The following is a 17,152-nucleotide window of genomic DNA, read 5'->3' as shown; positions in this document are numbered from 1 at the left end:
TTCAATGATGATTGACTTTATGGACGGAAATGCTTGAAGATTTTTGGAGAAATGGCAAACGACAAAATCACTTGGCGAGCATAGAAGGGGAAAGAGCGGGAATCCGATTTTCTAAAACGTTTGTAAATGGGGCAAAAATGATCATCTCCATCACTGCCCTTCACCGAGCTGCCTACATGGAGAAAACGACGTTAATTTTGTCCAGGTGGCCATTAAATTGATGATGTGGCACGTGGCCTCCCCGACTGGACCCGAGTGGAAGACCTAGCCACCATTTCAACACGGCTTGAAACTCGACCCAACATTACCAAAAATTAAACTTTTCAAGATTTAATGTCAAAAAATGATAAACTTTTAGGACCACTAGTATAATTTTCCATTTCATATAGTAGCAAACTTTATATGGATTGCACCTGGCTTTGCTTCCCGATAACGACCGAGTCCATATAAAGTTTCGTTGTAAGAGATTGGGAACAGAAGACAGCTATTGAAAGGATTTCTGCAATTGAATTTGTGTTTATTTAATGTGCTTGTCAGATTGCATTTTTCTTTGTAGTGATCTCGGTGGATCCGTTATTTTTTTCCTGTTATTGTAATTATTCTCTTGAACATTTTACCCGTATCCATTTTTGTTGTAATATAACAATCATTGATTACTGAGAGAAAAAAGACGTGTACCCAAGGCGTGCCATTCTTTTTTATCCTTAAATTTTAAGGAAATAAAATAGAAATTTTAATGTGTAAAAGTTATTTGTAAAAATTATTAAAATGAAATTAATTGAACATTAAAAAAAGAAATGGTGAGACGAGGTAGACAAGGAAGAATGAGAATATCTTGCTATATAGTATAATTTTCTATTTTTTACTTGAAAAAAATTATTTTTGATCCTCAACATGTGATTATTTTTTCATTTTAGTCCTAAACTTTTTTTTTGTTCAACTTTGTCCTAAACGTTACCTCTTTTGTTCCGGTTGGTCCTACCATGACCTTTTCCATCCAAAACTAACAGTTTTCAATAAAAAAAATATTTGAAAATTAGAAAAAATAAAATAACCAAAGTTTTCTCAAAAAAAAAAATCATAGCAAGCATCGGGAAGCAGGGCAGGGAGAGAGAGAGGGAAAAAGGGATGGTCGAGCACCAAGCATTGGAAAAAGGGATGGTCGAGCACCAAGCATCCCACACTCCGTGAGAATATCGAGCACATACTTCCTCTGGTTAAGAAAAAGGCCAGATTCCATTTTGCTTACCTCAATCCCAAGAAAATACCGTACCGGTTCTAAATCCTTGATGCGAAAACAACGGTCAAGATATCGCTTGAAGCAGGTGCATTGCTCATGGTTGTTCCCAACAACTAGAATATCATCGACATATACCAACGCCGCCAGAAAAATATCGCCACGATTAAAAACAAACAGTGAATGATCCGCTCCAGACTGTCGAAATCCATAGTGGCTCATAGATTCTGCAAGTTTGGCATACCAGTTTCGCGGAGCCTGCCTCAACCCATAAAGTGATTTCTGAAGTCGACAAACTATTCCCTGCCTGCTGGAAGAGTATCCAGGTGGTAGATGCATATAAACTTCTTCATCGAGATCTCCATGCAGAAATGCATTGTTCACGTCCATCTGATGTATTTCCCATCCCTTCGCTACTGCCACAGCCAGTAGACATCGTACAGTGACTAATTTTGCCACGGGTGCGAAAGTCTCATGGAAGTCCACACCTTCTATCTGAGTGAATCCCTTTGCAACAAGTCGAGCCTTATATCTCTCTATACTCCCGTTAGCTCGACGCTTGATCTTATATACCCACCTGCAATCAATTGGACGCTTTCCCGGTGGCAAACGCTCGATAGTCCATGTGCCATTGGCCTCAAGTGCTTTGATTTCTTCTGCCATAGCTTCCCTCCACCGTGGATTAATTGCTGCATCCTGATAAGATGTAGGTTCCACATCTGAATCCAAGGCACTTACATATGCAAGATATCGATTAGATGCACCAGAATATGATAAATATTGCTGAATCGAATGGACCATACCTGAGGATTTCGATGAAGTAGGTGAACTGGGGGGTGTGTATAAGGCGGTGTGAATACGAACTTCAAAATCCTTCAAATATTTGGGCGTAGACCTAATTCGATCTGAACGCCGCAACAGATGTTCTGTAGTCTTCACTTCGGTATGTGATCTATCAGGAAATTCTGGTCCGTCCATTTCTTCTGTCAATAGCTCGTCAAAAACTTCTCTTCGATTACCCATCGAGCTTAAAGAATGCGGATGCCCATCTTCTTCTCTTTCATCCGAGTTTTCAAATCTCGACTCCCCCTGACTTCTTACTTGATCGACATGCCTTTCATTATCAGTAAAGAAATGAACCCGAGCACCATCTTTCTTTCCGGCATCATTCATCTGTAAAAATGGGAACTCCCTCTCACAAAATCGAACATCTCGAGTCACAAATATCTCATTCTTTTCAAGATCATAAACTCGCCAACCCTTTTTGCCATATGGATAACCAACGAACACACACTGACGAGAACGAGGTTTGAACTTATCTTTGTCCCTCGGTCTATCATGTGCATAACATAAGCATCCAAATACCCTCAAATTAGAATAATTAGGGGATCTTTCAAACAGGATTTCATATGGACTCTTACCTCCCAGAAGTGATGTGCGAGTCACATTAATTAAGTGTGCCGCCGTGGTAACACATTCTCCCCAGAATTTAGTCGGAAGTCCAGCTTGAAAAAGTAGCGATCGTGCAACATTCAAAATATGCCTATGCTTCCGCTCGACACGTCCATTCTGTTGAGGCGTGTCTGTACAAGATGTTTGGTGAATGATCCCTTTGGTAGAGAAGTAATTCTGTAATTCTCGCGAAACAAACTCCTTCCCATTGTCACTTCGCACTATTTTCACAGTGCGATTAAACTGATTTTTCACCAACATGCAAAAATTAATAAAGGTGTCGCTGCGTCTCCGATTTCTCCCTTAAATATAATCATATGGCACGACTATAATCATCAACAATTGTCAAAAAATAGCCAGCACCAGAAATATATGCCACTCTATAGGGCCCCCACAAATCACAATGGATCAGTTGAAATGGAAAAACAGCTTTATTCATACTTAGGTCAAAACTTGACCGAGTTTGTTTTGCACGGAGGCAAACATCACATTCCTTATTCATAGCTGTATTCAACTCTAAATTAATACCGTTAAACTTGACTCGCCGTGATGGATGTCCAAGTCGCATATGCCACAAATCACCCGTCTCTTTACTGATGACCCGATTAGCTTGCTCTCGGATAGCCACACGCCGAAGATAATACACACCCCCTTGGAGCTCACCCACTCCAATCATCTTCCTCGTGGTGCGGTCCTGTATCAAGCAAAAATCGGTGTAAAATATCACACAACAATCTAGATCCTTTGATAACTGGGATGCAGAAATGAGATTGCAATTAAATTCCAGAACCAATAAAACATCTGAGATGACGAGAGGGCCTATATGAATTCGTCCAATTTTGCAAGCATCAGAAACTCCCCCATTCGGTATGTGAATTTTTGGCCTCTCGGTAAGTAGTCGCGACTCAACAAATAAATCTGCACGTCCCGTCATGTGCCTAGAAGCTCCACTATCAATTATCCAATCATGCCCAAAATTTACCGTAATAAAATTTTTACCAGAGGCTGGATGCATGTTGTCATCATCTGGTCCCAAAAAATCGAGTAGCTTCTGAAAAGCCGTGTCCAAAAGACGAGATAATTTGTTCTGCCCACCGCTGGCCTAGCCCAATTGCGCCCGATGGGCCTGCAGTCTGCCCATTTGATTCGGCCCTGAGCTGGATTGCCCAATTTGTGTATGATGGGCCTGCAGCCCACTGACTTGGCCCACGCCTGAGTTGAAATGCCCAATTTGCGCCTGATGGGCCTGAAGCCCACCGAAATGACCCCTGCCTAGGCCCATCCGTTGTTGCCCTCCTATCATCATCTCCCCCATCTTCCTTCCTGCAGATCCTCCCTTCGATTTCTCCTTCACCTGCCTTGAATCCCAGTTGGCCGGGAAGCCATGGAGCAACCAGCAAGCACTCTTAATGTGGCCGGGACGACCACAGTGGTAACACGTCTTGGTCGTTCCTCCTCTACCTCCTCCTTGTCCTCCGTAATTCGAATCACCGCTACTGCCCTGCATCTCCAGCTTCCCTCCCGTCGCTCTGCTCAGAAATACTGCCCCATCCGGTGCATTACTTTCGTGAGATAAGACCACCATGTTCTGCCACTCTTCGTGTAGAATCAGGGCATGCACCTTGTTGAGCGAATGGGCGGGTTCGTGACTGAGTATGTTCGATCGCACGGTACTATACTCAGATCCTAATCCCATCAAAATTGATGAATCTTCTCCCGTTCTCTCTGAGCCGCATATGTTCTAGCCGCCGAGCAAGTACACGCCGGAATTTCGAGGTAATTATCTAGCTCATCCCAAAGTGTCTTCAGCCGAGAATAATACTTCGGGATTGTCATGCCTTCTTGCTTCAAATTGCCGATTTCAGCCTTTAATTGATAAATTCTCGTCTCTCGGAGATCTTCCCACAAGGTCTGAGCCACGGTCGCGCAAGCCACACTGGATTGGAGTTCCGAATCCAGTGTGTTGAAAATCCAGGAAATCACTAGAGCATTGCTCATGTCCCACTTCGCTTGATTTGAGTCCCCTTCCGGTGGTCTTGGCACCGACCCATCAATCATCCCGACTTTGTTCTTCGCTCTCAGTGCATTCAACATGGCTCTCGACCACGTGAGGTAATTCGACCCATTCAATTTGCAATTGATCAGGCTAACACCATTGTAATCTGATGGATTAACAGTGAAGACGGACAATAAATCAGTCTCCACGCCCCCCGAAGCCTTTCCTGAAGTTTCTACCCCTTCTCCATCTCTGCCCTCACTCACAACCGGTCAAGAAGCCTAAACCAGAGAAGATAACACTCTCCCAGAACCCTTATGCTCTAATACCATGATAATAGCTGAGCTAAAAAGCTTGATTTCATTCATACTTAATCACGTACATATATTGTCGATTACATGAAAAGAGGAAAGAATTCTATGATATCTATTGCCTAATATGTGTGTAACTATTAAGCCTAGTTAATATACAAGGGCATAATAAATCTCCGCTAATTTTGGCAAGATATATTCTGTAATACTTCTCATTTCTTGTGACAGTTGTTGGATTCGGTAAGAAGCGAGGACCCAATTCATCTGAGAAGTAAGCATGAAAGGGAAAGAGGATCGTTGTTGTTTTCTATTTTCTTCATTTTGTTCCTTTTGAGGTGTTTTAGAATGACTTGATGGGAAAGTAAGCACTAGTATTTGTATTGCTATCCATATATGAATGGTAAAGGCTGAGTACCACTCAGATTATGCATTTGTGTGACTTCGATGTTTGGTTGTTCCTCATCAAGTTACTCTCTGTCATTCATTTTCCTTTATTATGGTTACATTTATTTTCTTGAGGAAGGACTAACTAGGCCATCACTACTTCGAGTCTTCAAAATGAGTTACATATGGTTTAAGATCAGTGGATGTTTAAAAGCTCGAGACTCGTGCTTTCTTAACATTGTCTTTGTTTTATTTGAGCGGATGAACTTGACCATTTATTTCATTATTCGAGGGGCAGGGTGATGGGCGGGGACCATTTATTAAAATAGTAATTTCTAATAATTACAATTAATAAAATAATATTTTCAATTCATTATTAATAAAAATTTTAATATTAATAATTTTAATATTATTTAATTAAAATAATTAATTTTATTAATAAGCATAATTTTCAGTAACTTTAATTAAAATAATTAATTTTTTTTAAAAATTACTTTTTAAATTATTTAAAATGTTTATTTTTTATTAATTATAAAAATTGTCATTAAAGTTTTATATTTACCCTGTTAGATTTGGCATGAAGAGTATTTCTGTCTTTTCTCCATATTCATGTTCTTTCCATTCATTATTCAAGCCAACCAAACAGAAGAGTTATAATTCTCAGTTTTGTTATTCCCTTTAATCAAACAAAAATATTTCTATTTTATTCTATGTATATTCTATTCTGTATTAATTACATTCCAACGAACCAAACGTAGCCTTAGAGTTGATGAGAGGGTGTGGCGACCTACTGGGGCCCACCATCGCTCCTACTTCGTCGCTGGCAATCTCGCCGAAGCAATGGGGGCATCAACAGGTCCCCTCCGCCTCCTCTCCCTCTCCATGCCCACCTTACCGATGATAGTTGTGACTTTTTCTTTCAAGTTTCATATTTTTATTTTTTTTCCCAATTTTCAGATATAATTTTTTTTATTAGGAACGGTTAGTTTTGGATGGAAAAGGTAACAGTAGGATCAATCAGAACAAAAGACAGAAAGATTTAGGAAGAAGTTGAACAAAAAAAAGGGTTTAGGACAAAAATGAAAAAGTAATCGAAAGTTGAGAACTAAAAATAGATTTTCCCCTTTTTACTTTAATTAGGAGTTAACTATCAATTTGGAGGCGTTTGGTTTTAGAGTGAGATTGGATATTCTACTTTATTCTATTTTTGAAATAAGAAAAGACAAAAATACATTTATTATAAGTATTGACAAATATATGAATGAATTAGAAAGTACATTGAAATTTTATTATTAAAAAATTAAAGGTAAATTGCACCGTATATCATATGATTCTACTTTTTTTTTTCAAATATATCATATGCTTTAAAATTATCAAATATATTCCATGGTTTATATATTTTTCCAAATTTATCCCGCCGTTATATCTTCCGTCAATATTTAACGGTCTTACTACTGTGACCCTTTACTCGGGATATATATGAGAAAAAAAATTAAAACCATGTGTTCTATTTGAAAAAAAAATTAAAACCATATGATAGATTTGAGAAAAAAATTAAAACCATGGGATATATTTGAAGCCTACTTACATTTTATTAACGGAAAATATAACGCATGGATAGATTTGGAAAAAAAATGTAAACCTTGGGATATTTTTGATAATTTTAATAGCATAAAATAGATTTAAAAAAAATTGAAATTATGGAATATATGAGGTAAAAATCACATTAATTAATTATAAAGATAAAGATTTAGAAAAAATATTAGTGAGAAAAATTATTATTAAATGGGAGAAGAAAAAAAAATAGTAATAATTATAGTGTTGAATTTGAAAAAGAATAAAGTTAAGTGGGATAAAATAAAATTTTATTTAAAAACCAAACGCAAAATAATTTAACTATTATCATAATAATCTCAATTTATGAATGACGATATTTTGGAGAAGATTTTTACTTTATATATTAGTATAAATGTAACTTACTCATTTTTAATTATCGTATGTGAGTATTCGGAAGACAATATAGCACATTTTTCCAGGTGAATTGAAAATTTTGAAATCCAGGCTTTGTTTAGCAAATGAAATTTCTTTTAACTTTACTCCATTTTAACTCAACTTATCTTCAATTTAACAACACAATTATTACTTTTTCTATTTTTTCTTTAATTTTTTTACTTTAACTACCATTCAATCCAATTTTTAATATTAGATTCTCTCAACTATTTAGTAATTTTTCCACAATTCAATAACACAATCATTACTTTCTCTTAACTATTTATTACTTTTTTCCATAATTTAGCAACACAATTATTACAACCCTAAAAAAATAATTATTTATAATATAAATGAAGTGGAGTGGAGTAAAGTTAAAAAAAAAATTCATTTGCCAAACAAAGCTATGCCATGTTTGTTTTTAGAATTATTTTTTAACTCTACTCCATTTAACTCCACTTATCTTCAATTCAACAATACAATTATTACTCTTCCTTTTTTCTTTAATTTTTTAACTATTCAATTTCAATTTCTAATACTAAATCCCTTCAATTATTCATTACTTTTTTTACAATTCAACAACATAATCATTACTTTCTCTCAATTATTCATTACTTTTTCACACTTTTTTTTCCATAATTCAACAATACAATCATTATAATCTAATAAATATATATATATATATATATATAGTTAGAGTAGAAACAAGCTTCTGTCCATTTCATAAAGGAAGTACTGTAAATACTATCATCAAGTCAAATCTTTAAAACTCAACCCTTTAGATCTCTAAAACTCGGGAGCTTATTCGATCCCGGACGGGACTAATTCAGGGTTTTTAAATGCACACAGTTGATTCCAAAATTCAACATAGTAGATTGCACTTTGACTCCAGTTGACTATGTTCATTTTGGGCCTTCTTGAACCGATTCCCGCCCTGGACTAGTTAAATTTTCCTAAAACTCTAAAACCCTTTGTATTGATAAGACGTTATATCAAATCATAATAACTGAAATAATGAGCGGGCTACTTAACTTTCTTGCGGTGAGCATGGTTATATGGTTAAGAGAATCATCTCTAACTTAATCAAATCAGAAAATGATTCAATATATATAGTTAGAGCCTCCGCATCCCATTTATGTACGCTTTAATTTTCCTTAGGCTTTGCCCCTCTTTCTACCAAAAAAAAAAGATTCAATATGAATTGAAATTATAAATTTGAATTAAAACTAGTTTATGGAGAATAAACTAGACCTAATTATTGGTTTCCCCGTTTCGCTAACCTGTTTTCCAAATTTTTAGTAAAATGATTAATAAAAAAACCCAGTAAAAGTTAATGGGTTTGACTCATTGGATGCAATCCTTATGAATTAAACTATAAACTAAAGACGATTTAGTTTATCTCGATTCTTTTTTTTAGTGGATTTTATTTCGGTTTTCTTTTATATATATTTTAGTTAAGTAAATGCTTTTCATTTTTTAAAAGTATAGTTTAACCAACTTGGACATAATAAGGTGACATTTGGTAATGGAGTAGTGCATAATTTTACTTAATTATATGGGATAAAGATAAAAATATGTGAGATAATTTATTATTAAATTGAAGTAAGATAAAAAAATAATGATTGTGTTGTTGAATAAAAAGAAAAATAATGAATAGTCGGGAGAATTTAATATTAAAAAATTAATTATAATAATAGTTAAAAAAAAATGTGAGAGAATTTATTATTAAATTGAAGAAAAATATAAAAAAGTAATGAATGCGTTATTAAATTGGAGAAAAAGTAAAGCGGACATAAATGGAATAGTTTATAACTCGTAAACAAACAAGGCTGTGCTAGCCAGCCTCCTTTTGGCTGAGGGTTGAAAACCATATTGACGTAGAACTGGTTCTTTGGCAAAAAAGAGTAGAATTGATTCAAAAGATTAAATTCTTTTTCTATTCAATAATAATTCGTGTTTTTATTTTGGTTCTTTTTGCCCACTCTAGGACTCTCACCATCCAGAGTGTGATGCAGCATCCGCATCCACACTAATTAAAAGAAGGAAAAAAAAATTCTCATTATAGTTTGGAATCGGGATAAATCGCACAATATTCTTTTATTTGGGATAATTAATCCCCATGTAATTTGCTCCGTTAGACATATGAGTTTACGACTTTAATTTTTTTCATTTTCAGTCCTCAATTTTTAATCTTTTAATTATTTTGATCCTAAATCTTTTTTTTTATCATTACTATTCTCAAATTTTTATTTTGTTTCATTTTAATTCTATAAAGAAAAATTGAAAGGGGAGAAAGTCGGGGTCGCCGATTCCTCCACCGAAGCCGCCGGCACCCACAAATTTTTTTTTCCTGAAATTTTTTAAAAAGAACAATTTTAGGGCGGCCGCACAATCACGGGCGATGACCCTTTGATATAACGATACACCCGCACACACGCGATCCTTCTCCTCACCTCCATTTTCCCGCCAAAATTCCCCTAATGTCCCATCGCCTGGCGCCAAAATCCCCGAACATCTTCGTCTCTCACAGACCTCCCATCTGTCTCTCGCCCTGTTTCACTCTGACTCTTCTCGTCGACGGAATTAGGGCTTAATCATAGCCATGAAGGACTTCAATTTCAAGGCGGACAAAGGTGATGAAATCACTCGCCTTGATTTCTTCACACTCCCTCCCTCCTCTGTCAACTGACCCTTTGCTGATTCCGGTGCTAATTTCTGAATTAACTGATTTTTCATGATTGCATTTGCTCAGATCTGGCCAAGGAATTCCTCTCCACGTTCGCCGACATCAATGGAGATCTCAAGTACATGAACATCCTCGTAAGGCCCTCCTCTGTCCCCCATTCCCTGTCCGCGAATGAGATCTTTTATATATATATATATATATATATATATTTGAGCTGATATTGCTTCCAGTCGGCACCGACTGGACGGATTTTGTAACCTTAGTATTAGATTCTTCACTAACCCAGTGGCCTCTGAAATTTTTAGCAAGAGGTTGCGAACAGGAAGACCCGGGCCGTCCAAATCGATGTGGAAGACCTATTCAATGTGAGAATACTTCCTCCCTTAGTCGGTATTTTCTTGCTCGTTCTTCCTGCTTGGAGGAGTTTACTGACCTTGTTGCTTTCAGTACAAGGATGAATTTGACGAATTCGTTAGAAGGGTCATTGAGAATACCCGTCGGTACATCGCGATTTTCGCTGAGGCCATTGATGAGCTTCTCCCGGAGCCCACAGAGCCCTTCTCGGATGATGATCATGACATATTGTTGACCCAGAGGTCTGAAGACAGGAGGGACACTGCGGACGGCGTGGACCCTCGCCAGAAAATGCCTGCTGAAATCAAGCGGTTCTTGTAAGATTGATGAAGACCTTGTCCCCTTGGATAGATCATAAATTCAATATGTTTATGGCCGTATTGTTTGAGTGCTCGTTGACTGTTAGAGCTGAAAGCAATGGGTTTCTAAATTCATAGCTTGTAATGGATTGCTATCTGATTGTTTCATGGTTCTGTGTGGGCTTTTCATTCACCATATGCATATTTATATGTTCTGTGGGGATGGTGTTATAGGTGTGTGGGTGCACGTTTAACGGTTAATATAATCGATGATAGCTGAAATAAGAATGAGACTAGATGGATGAAAGGCATTTCAAAATGGTCTGCCAAATGTTGGACCATATAAAAAGCAGAAAGGGAAAAACATTAAGAATAAATTGAGAGAAACGACATTCTCTCCAGAGCAAACAATAACCGGCTGTATCCTTCGCAGGTTAGATTTGCAGTGTTTTCTCTTCTCTTTTTCTCGTGAGGATGAGTACTGCATAATGTGTAACTTTTTTCCTGGATAGTTATGATTAGGTGTGCTTTGTTTTGCTAATTGCTTTATTGCAAACATCTTTTGACTCTAGTGTATTCTCGACTGCAGTGAAGTTTACATCACAGCAACTTCTAAAGGACGGCCATATACAATTAGGGAAGTCAAAGCTTCTTATATTGGTCAGCTGGTGAAGATATCTGGTATTATTATACGCTGTTCAGATGTAAAGCCATTGATGCAGGTGGCTGTCTATACGTGTGAAGATTGTGGTTTCGAAATCTACCAGGTATTCCATTTTCGGACATGGAATCCAATTATGCATGATACAAATTTTTGAGGGACATTGGGCAAATATTTTATAATATTTTTCAATTGATTATGAGAGGTCAAATAGATATGGTCAAGGGATCAGTAGTCCTATACCAAACTTTTATCTTTCTGTTACTGGGTCAGTGTTTTATCTTTCTGTTACTTGCTCAGTGTTTAGTTGCACGAGTGAATCTACTTGATCTTAGTAATCTCATTTATTGCTCAACCAGGATGTCTCTGCTCGAGTTTTCATGCCCCTAGTTGAATGTCCATCCAAGCGTTGTGAAGTGAACAGGAAAAAGGGGAACCTTATCCTTCAACTTAGGGCTTCAAAGTTCTTGAAATTTCAAGAGGTTTGTCATTCTCTATCTCTCTCTCTCTTTCCACAGTGATATTCACTAGCAAGCGGAAAGCTTCTTTTTCCCCGTTTCTCAGTTATCTGTAAAACAGCTTTTCCATTCTTTACTTTTACTATAAAGAAAGCATAATTTTGCTCTTGTTGCTGTGTGGTATGAATGCAGGCCAAGATTCAAGAGCTAGCTGAGCATGTCCCCAAAGGTCACATCCCTCGTACAATGACTGTTCATTTCAGGGGAGAACTCACGAGAAAGGTTGGTGTCATATTGGATGCCCTTTTTCTTTCTTTTTTTCTGTCATTCTAACAGATTTTGAACTCTCTAGGTCTCAGATGTAGCTGACAGTGGGAACAAATTGAAACCAGAAATTTTGTTTCAAGTGATAGAGTTCTAATTGTTTTAGCATTTTCAGGTTGCTCCCGGTGATGTTATTGAATTATCAGGGATCTTTCTTCCTATTCCTTACACTGGCTTTAGAGCCATGCGAGCTGGCTTAGTTGCGGATACTTACTTGGAGGCCATGTCTGTAAATCATTTCAAGAAAAAATATGATGAGTAAGATTCATTTATCCTATCATCGACAACATAGCACCTAGTCTGAACTGACTGAGCCGTCTATATGCATTTTTTCCAACTCTCAACCTCAGAAAGATCCAATGCTGAAAGCATGCTGAAAAGAGAAAGGATTTGCAAGTATGAAACTGAGAATGCATATTAGCAGCAATGTGATATTGGTAGTTATTTCGCAAATGCTTTGGAATTTCTCCCATTGTGTATCTTCTGAGGCTCTTGATTTGTCCTCTATTAATTTATCGGTGCATTCCATAGGATAAAAGTTTAATACTAAGGCCAGTTCTTTTCTTAAATTGGATGAGACTGGATCTACATGCTATATGTTTCTTTTATCAAGAAATCTTTCTGAAGCTTTTGTAGTTGATGGGCATACACTTTACGTTTAGTCCTTTGGACAGACCATGCGAAAAGTTATGCCTTTTGATTGTTATCACAGATAGGACTTTAAGATTGTTCATTTGTTTTAACTGCAGGTATGAACTCAGAGAGGAGGAGGAGGAACAAATTGCAAAATTAGCTGAGGATGGTGATATATACAACAAGTTGGCACGATCCCTAGCACCTGAAATTTTTGGTCATGACGATATAAAGAAGGCGTTGCTTCTTCTTCTTGTTGGTGCTCCTCACCGGAAACTGAAAGATGGGATGAAGGTAAGAGGACAATATTCCAATAGTATTTACTTGTCAGCTCTCTCTTTTTGCTGCTGAGGCATCCATACTCTTAGAAGTATAGTACCAGAATTCCTACGAACCGTGCTGCATATAGCAGGTAAATAAGTATGAATAAAAAATCCATGGATAAAGATAGGAAAGTTTATTTCTAATCGTAACTAAATCTTCAATTTTTGGTTCATATAGTAAAGATTGGAGCAAAATAGCTATTAAAGGATGTATTTAGTTTACTAGAAATATCAACGTATGTTTTTAGCTCGGTGGAAATACTTTTCCTAAGGACTATTTGAAATAGAAATAGAGAACGAAGTAACTAGGAATATTGTTAGAATACCCTATTCCTTATTCTAGAGGGATTGTCTAGAAAGCAAATTGTTTTGAATGCATTCATTCAAAGTGAAAATCTGACATAGATGTTATGGGTTGAACTTTTTTTAATTATTTCATTCACGTCTTACTCTTATTTATATCTATATTTAATTGGAGCCACAGATCCTGTGTGGTTCCAAAGATTTTTATGACAGGTTGCTGTTATCGACACACTAAAATTTTCCCTAGTGTTAATCAGATGGAGCATGGACTGCCTACTCACGGATATTAGTGTTTAGCATATAAATAAGATATTTGTGTAGTAGCAGAAACTATTTGGTACCTCAAATGTGTGACTAGGAACAAGGTTGATTATATATCTGATTTATAGATTCAGATGTAATTTCGGAAGAGTTAAGAAAGTTCTTTAACCTGATAATATGTTTTACTTGTCCTTTATTTTATTTGGACGAACTTCCATTTCAAAGTTCTTTTCTTCTGGAGCTCTTGAAACTTATGATTGCCATTGTTGTATTTCAGATTAGAGGAGATCTCCACATATGTTTGATGGGCGATCCTGGTGTTGCAAAGAGTCAGCTTTTGAAACATATTATCAATGTAGCACCCAGGGGAGTGTACACAACAGGCAAAGGGAGCAGTGGTGTTGGTCTTACTGCTGCTGTGCAGAGGGATACCGTGACAAATGAGATGGTCTTGGAAGGGGGAGCATTGGTATGACTTATCCTCTTTTTGTCCTTTTCCTTTTCCCTTTTCTTTTTCTTTTAACCTGCTGGTCAATTTTAGTTTACTCTTTAAGTTGTCAAGATGCAAATTTTGACATTGATTTTTTTTTTCTGTTATCTCATCAATTAAATTTCACAGCAGCAACATTTACATGTTATTTTTCTGAAATATGAATTTCTCCCTCTTGCAACCATAATATAATCAACATTTTTATATGCTATGAAGTATATGATGGGACCAAAGCAGAAATTTCCGTGCTGTTTCAGGTCCTTGCAGATATGGGTATTTGTGCCATAGATGAGTTTGACAAGATGGACGAGTCTGACCGAACGGCAATACATGAAGTAATGGAGCAGCAGACTGTCAGTATAGCCAAGGCGGGTATCACTACGTCGTTGAATGCAAGAACTGCTATTCTTGCTGCTGCTAACCCAGCCTGGTACAAGTGTTTTTAGGATAGAGCACCTTTTATGGTTTTGTATTTCCATTTGGTTATATCTGATTTTAGCCCTAACGTTGAAGTCAGCTGACTGGCTTTTATAATTCTCTACTGAAGGGGAAGATACGATCTTCGAAGAACTCCGGCTGAAAATATCAATCTCCCTCCGGCCCTCCTTTCGAGATTTGATCTTTTGTGGTTGATCCTCGATAAAGCAGACATGGATAATGATCTTGAGATGGCTAGGCATGTTGTTTATGTTCACCAGAAGAGAGAATCTCCCGCTCTTGGATTCACGCCTCTTCAACCTTCTGTCCTGCGGTAATTTGTCAGCTCTTCTATGAGAAATAATCACGTATGAAACTTAATAGTAACTGATCTTCATTTTGTTTCTCTTTTTTTTGCTGAAAAGGTAATGCAATAACTGATCTCTGTTCAATTTTAGGAGTTAAGTATCACTGCATGCACTCATACAAAGTGAAAAATTGTTGCTTACATGATTCCCGATATAGTTTCCCTCTATTGTTGGTTTAAAAGGCACGTTAACAGTGAAAGTAGAAGCAGCTAGTGTACTGTGGCCTGCGTTGTGGCCTCTGAACTCATATTGTTGCTTTACCTGTTTTGAAGGACCACTGCACTCCTCTTCGTTTACTTTGACTTGGACAGAAGCTATTTGCCTGTATAGCAGCTTACCGAGAAAGTTTGTATTTTACAATAATCAATAGCCTCTCTGCAGATGCTGCTCCAAGCTTGATGCAGTAATCTTCGTTCCTGTCAATGGAAATACTAAGATTGATTTAAGATTGATCTTTCTTTCTTCGTGTTTTGGTTGCTTTTCCAGCCTAAAAGGGGGAAAATACAGAAACATGTGAACTTTGTGGCATTTAAGAAAGATCTAGATTTTTTATCTTTTGTAATTTAGGATTTATTCTTTCATTTTGTAGGGCCTATATCTCGGCTGCGAGAAGATTGTCTCCATACGTTCCAAGGGATCTGGAAGAGTACATCGCTAGTGCTTATTCCACCATTCGACAGGACGAAGCTAGAACAAATGCCCCCCATTCCTACACAACAGTGAGAACTTTGCTCAGCATTTTGCGAATATCGGGGGTAAATACTCCTCATCTTCATATATCTTAATCCATATTATGTTAAAACTTTTCATCTGCCATTTGAATCTCGTGGCTGTAATTCTAGAGATTGTCTGAGAATTTAAGGCCTGAAAGTCTTCTTTACAGCTGAAAAAGAATATGAATTCTTCCTGTTTATTGTATATACCATTCCCATCAAATAGAACATCATATTCCACCGGAAAAAAAAGAACATATATTAGGCTTAATTGTCTGGTTAGATAGACTTGGATTTAATATGAGTCCTTATTACGCCATCCGGTTTTCATCTGCTGCCTTGATGTGGTTCACTTCCAGGCATTAGCAAGGCTCAGGTTCTCAGAAAAAGTGGCGCAGAGTGATGTGGACGAGGCGCTTAGGCTAATGCAGATGTCAAAGTTCTCCTTGTACTCAGAAGACCGGCAAAAATCAGGCCTTGATGCTATATCCGACATCTATTCGATCCTGCGGGACGAAGCTGCTCGTTCGAACAGGATGGACATTAGCTATGCGCATGCACTTAATTGGATTTCTCGAAAGGTATATCCTGCAAGACCTCGGATGAAATAGAACTTGTAGTACCATGATGTTTCTGTTGTTCTGAGAAGAAATAGACATACATGGATACATACATACATATATATTATATAATTATATATGTGATGATGATGTTTCTATAACTCATATATGTGTTGACAGGGTTATAGTGAAGCGCAGCTGAAAGAATGTTTGGAAGAATATGCGGAGCTAAATGTGTGGCAGATTCATCCCAACACATTCGATATCAGATTCATTGATGCGTAAACCGAGTGTTTAAAAGCAAGCGGTACCGCAAATGGAATAGCAGCTGATGATGTGGCGGATATTCATTGGCCTGTCTCTACAGTATCGTCACCGCACTAGAGTTTAACCGCAAAGTTCGGGTGCAAAAAGGCTGATTAATTCTAAGGTTGACTTGAGCAAACAAAAATTGATGTATTCCTTCATGTCTAAAGGACTCCCCACTAATATATGATTTTTCTTGCTTAGTTTCGTTCTGTGTCCATCTTATGTGGTGTTTGATTGTCCAAATTATGAGGTTAGATTAATTTGATTCACCTTGTTTGGTTTAATCCATAACGAAATAGACTATATGTCAAAAGATCTCTTGATTGTTTAGTAACTCGAAACTACTTATTTCTTGGTTAATCGCTCAATTAATCAGATAACTTTTAAAAATTTGTAGCGGTGTCACTGAAACTTTTTCGACTTCCAAAGTAGTCCCATTTGGTTCCCCGTAAATATATATATATATATATTTATTTATTTTCTTTTGCTGGATAACATTTGGTTACGCACATGGAAGGGAATAGAGGGGGAAAGGGCGATTAATTGGAGAGTACGGTGGTGGCTCCTTCGTCGGCTACCACTGCCACAAGGGTTGCCAATGACCTCATTTGAGCGATGGTGATC

At 37.1% G+C, this 17,152-nt stretch overlaps 1 protein-coding gene and 1 long non-coding RNA gene across 2 annotated transcripts; both read left to right on the top strand.

Annotated features, from left to right (window-relative positions):
* Nucleotides 1-4,010: 4,010 nt before the first annotated feature.
* Nucleotides 4,011-5,485, top strand: LOC116210302. The gene is made up of 2 exons (XR_004157463.1): nt 4,011-4,465; nt 4,555-5,485. It is a non-coding gene; the product is annotated as an uncharacterized LOC116210302 (long non-coding RNA).
* Nucleotides 5,486-9,841: 4,356 nt separating this feature from the next.
* LOC116209864 (DNA replication licensing factor MCM7) lies at nt 9,842-16,812 on the top strand. The gene is made up of 15 exons (XM_031543596.1): nt 9,842-10,002; nt 10,122-10,189; nt 10,361-10,420; nt 10,503-10,726; nt 11,298-11,475; nt 11,729-11,851; nt 12,020-12,109; nt 12,267-12,409; nt 12,901-13,078; nt 13,949-14,140; nt 14,419-14,591; nt 14,709-14,912; nt 15,536-15,701; nt 16,019-16,240; nt 16,400-16,812. Exons 1-15 carry the CDS (start codon nt 9,972-9,974, stop codon nt 16,502-16,504), a joined length of 2,157 nt encoding a protein of 718 aa, XP_031399456.1. The 5' UTR covers nt 9,842-9,971; the 3' UTR covers nt 16,505-16,812.
* Nucleotides 16,813-17,152: the final 340 nt, after the last annotated feature.

Source organism: Punica granatum, chromosome 6, assembly GCF_007655135.1.
Source record: "Punica granatum isolate Tunisia-2019 chromosome 6, ASM765513v2, whole genome shotgun sequence".
NCBI lineage: Eukaryota > Viridiplantae > Streptophyta > Magnoliopsida > Myrtales > Lythraceae > Punica > Punica granatum.
Note: the sequence above shows the minus strand (reverse complement) of the source record. Positions and strands in the feature narration are given on the sequence as shown.

Excerpts from the sequence above, each read along its gene's own strand:
- LOC116209864 (XM_031543596.1), top strand. The coding sequence starts at position 9,972 with ATGAAGGACTTCAATTTCAAGGCGGACAAAG. Across the intron at positions 10,190-10,360 it reads TCAAGTACATGAACATCCTC|CAAGAGGTTGCGAACAGGAA; the intron begins GTAAGGCCCTCC and ends TGAAATTTTTAG. Across the intron at positions 11,852-12,019 it reads AGTTCTTGAAATTTCAAGAG|GCCAAGATTCAAGAGCTAGC; the intron begins GTTTGTCATTCT and ends GTATGAATGCAG.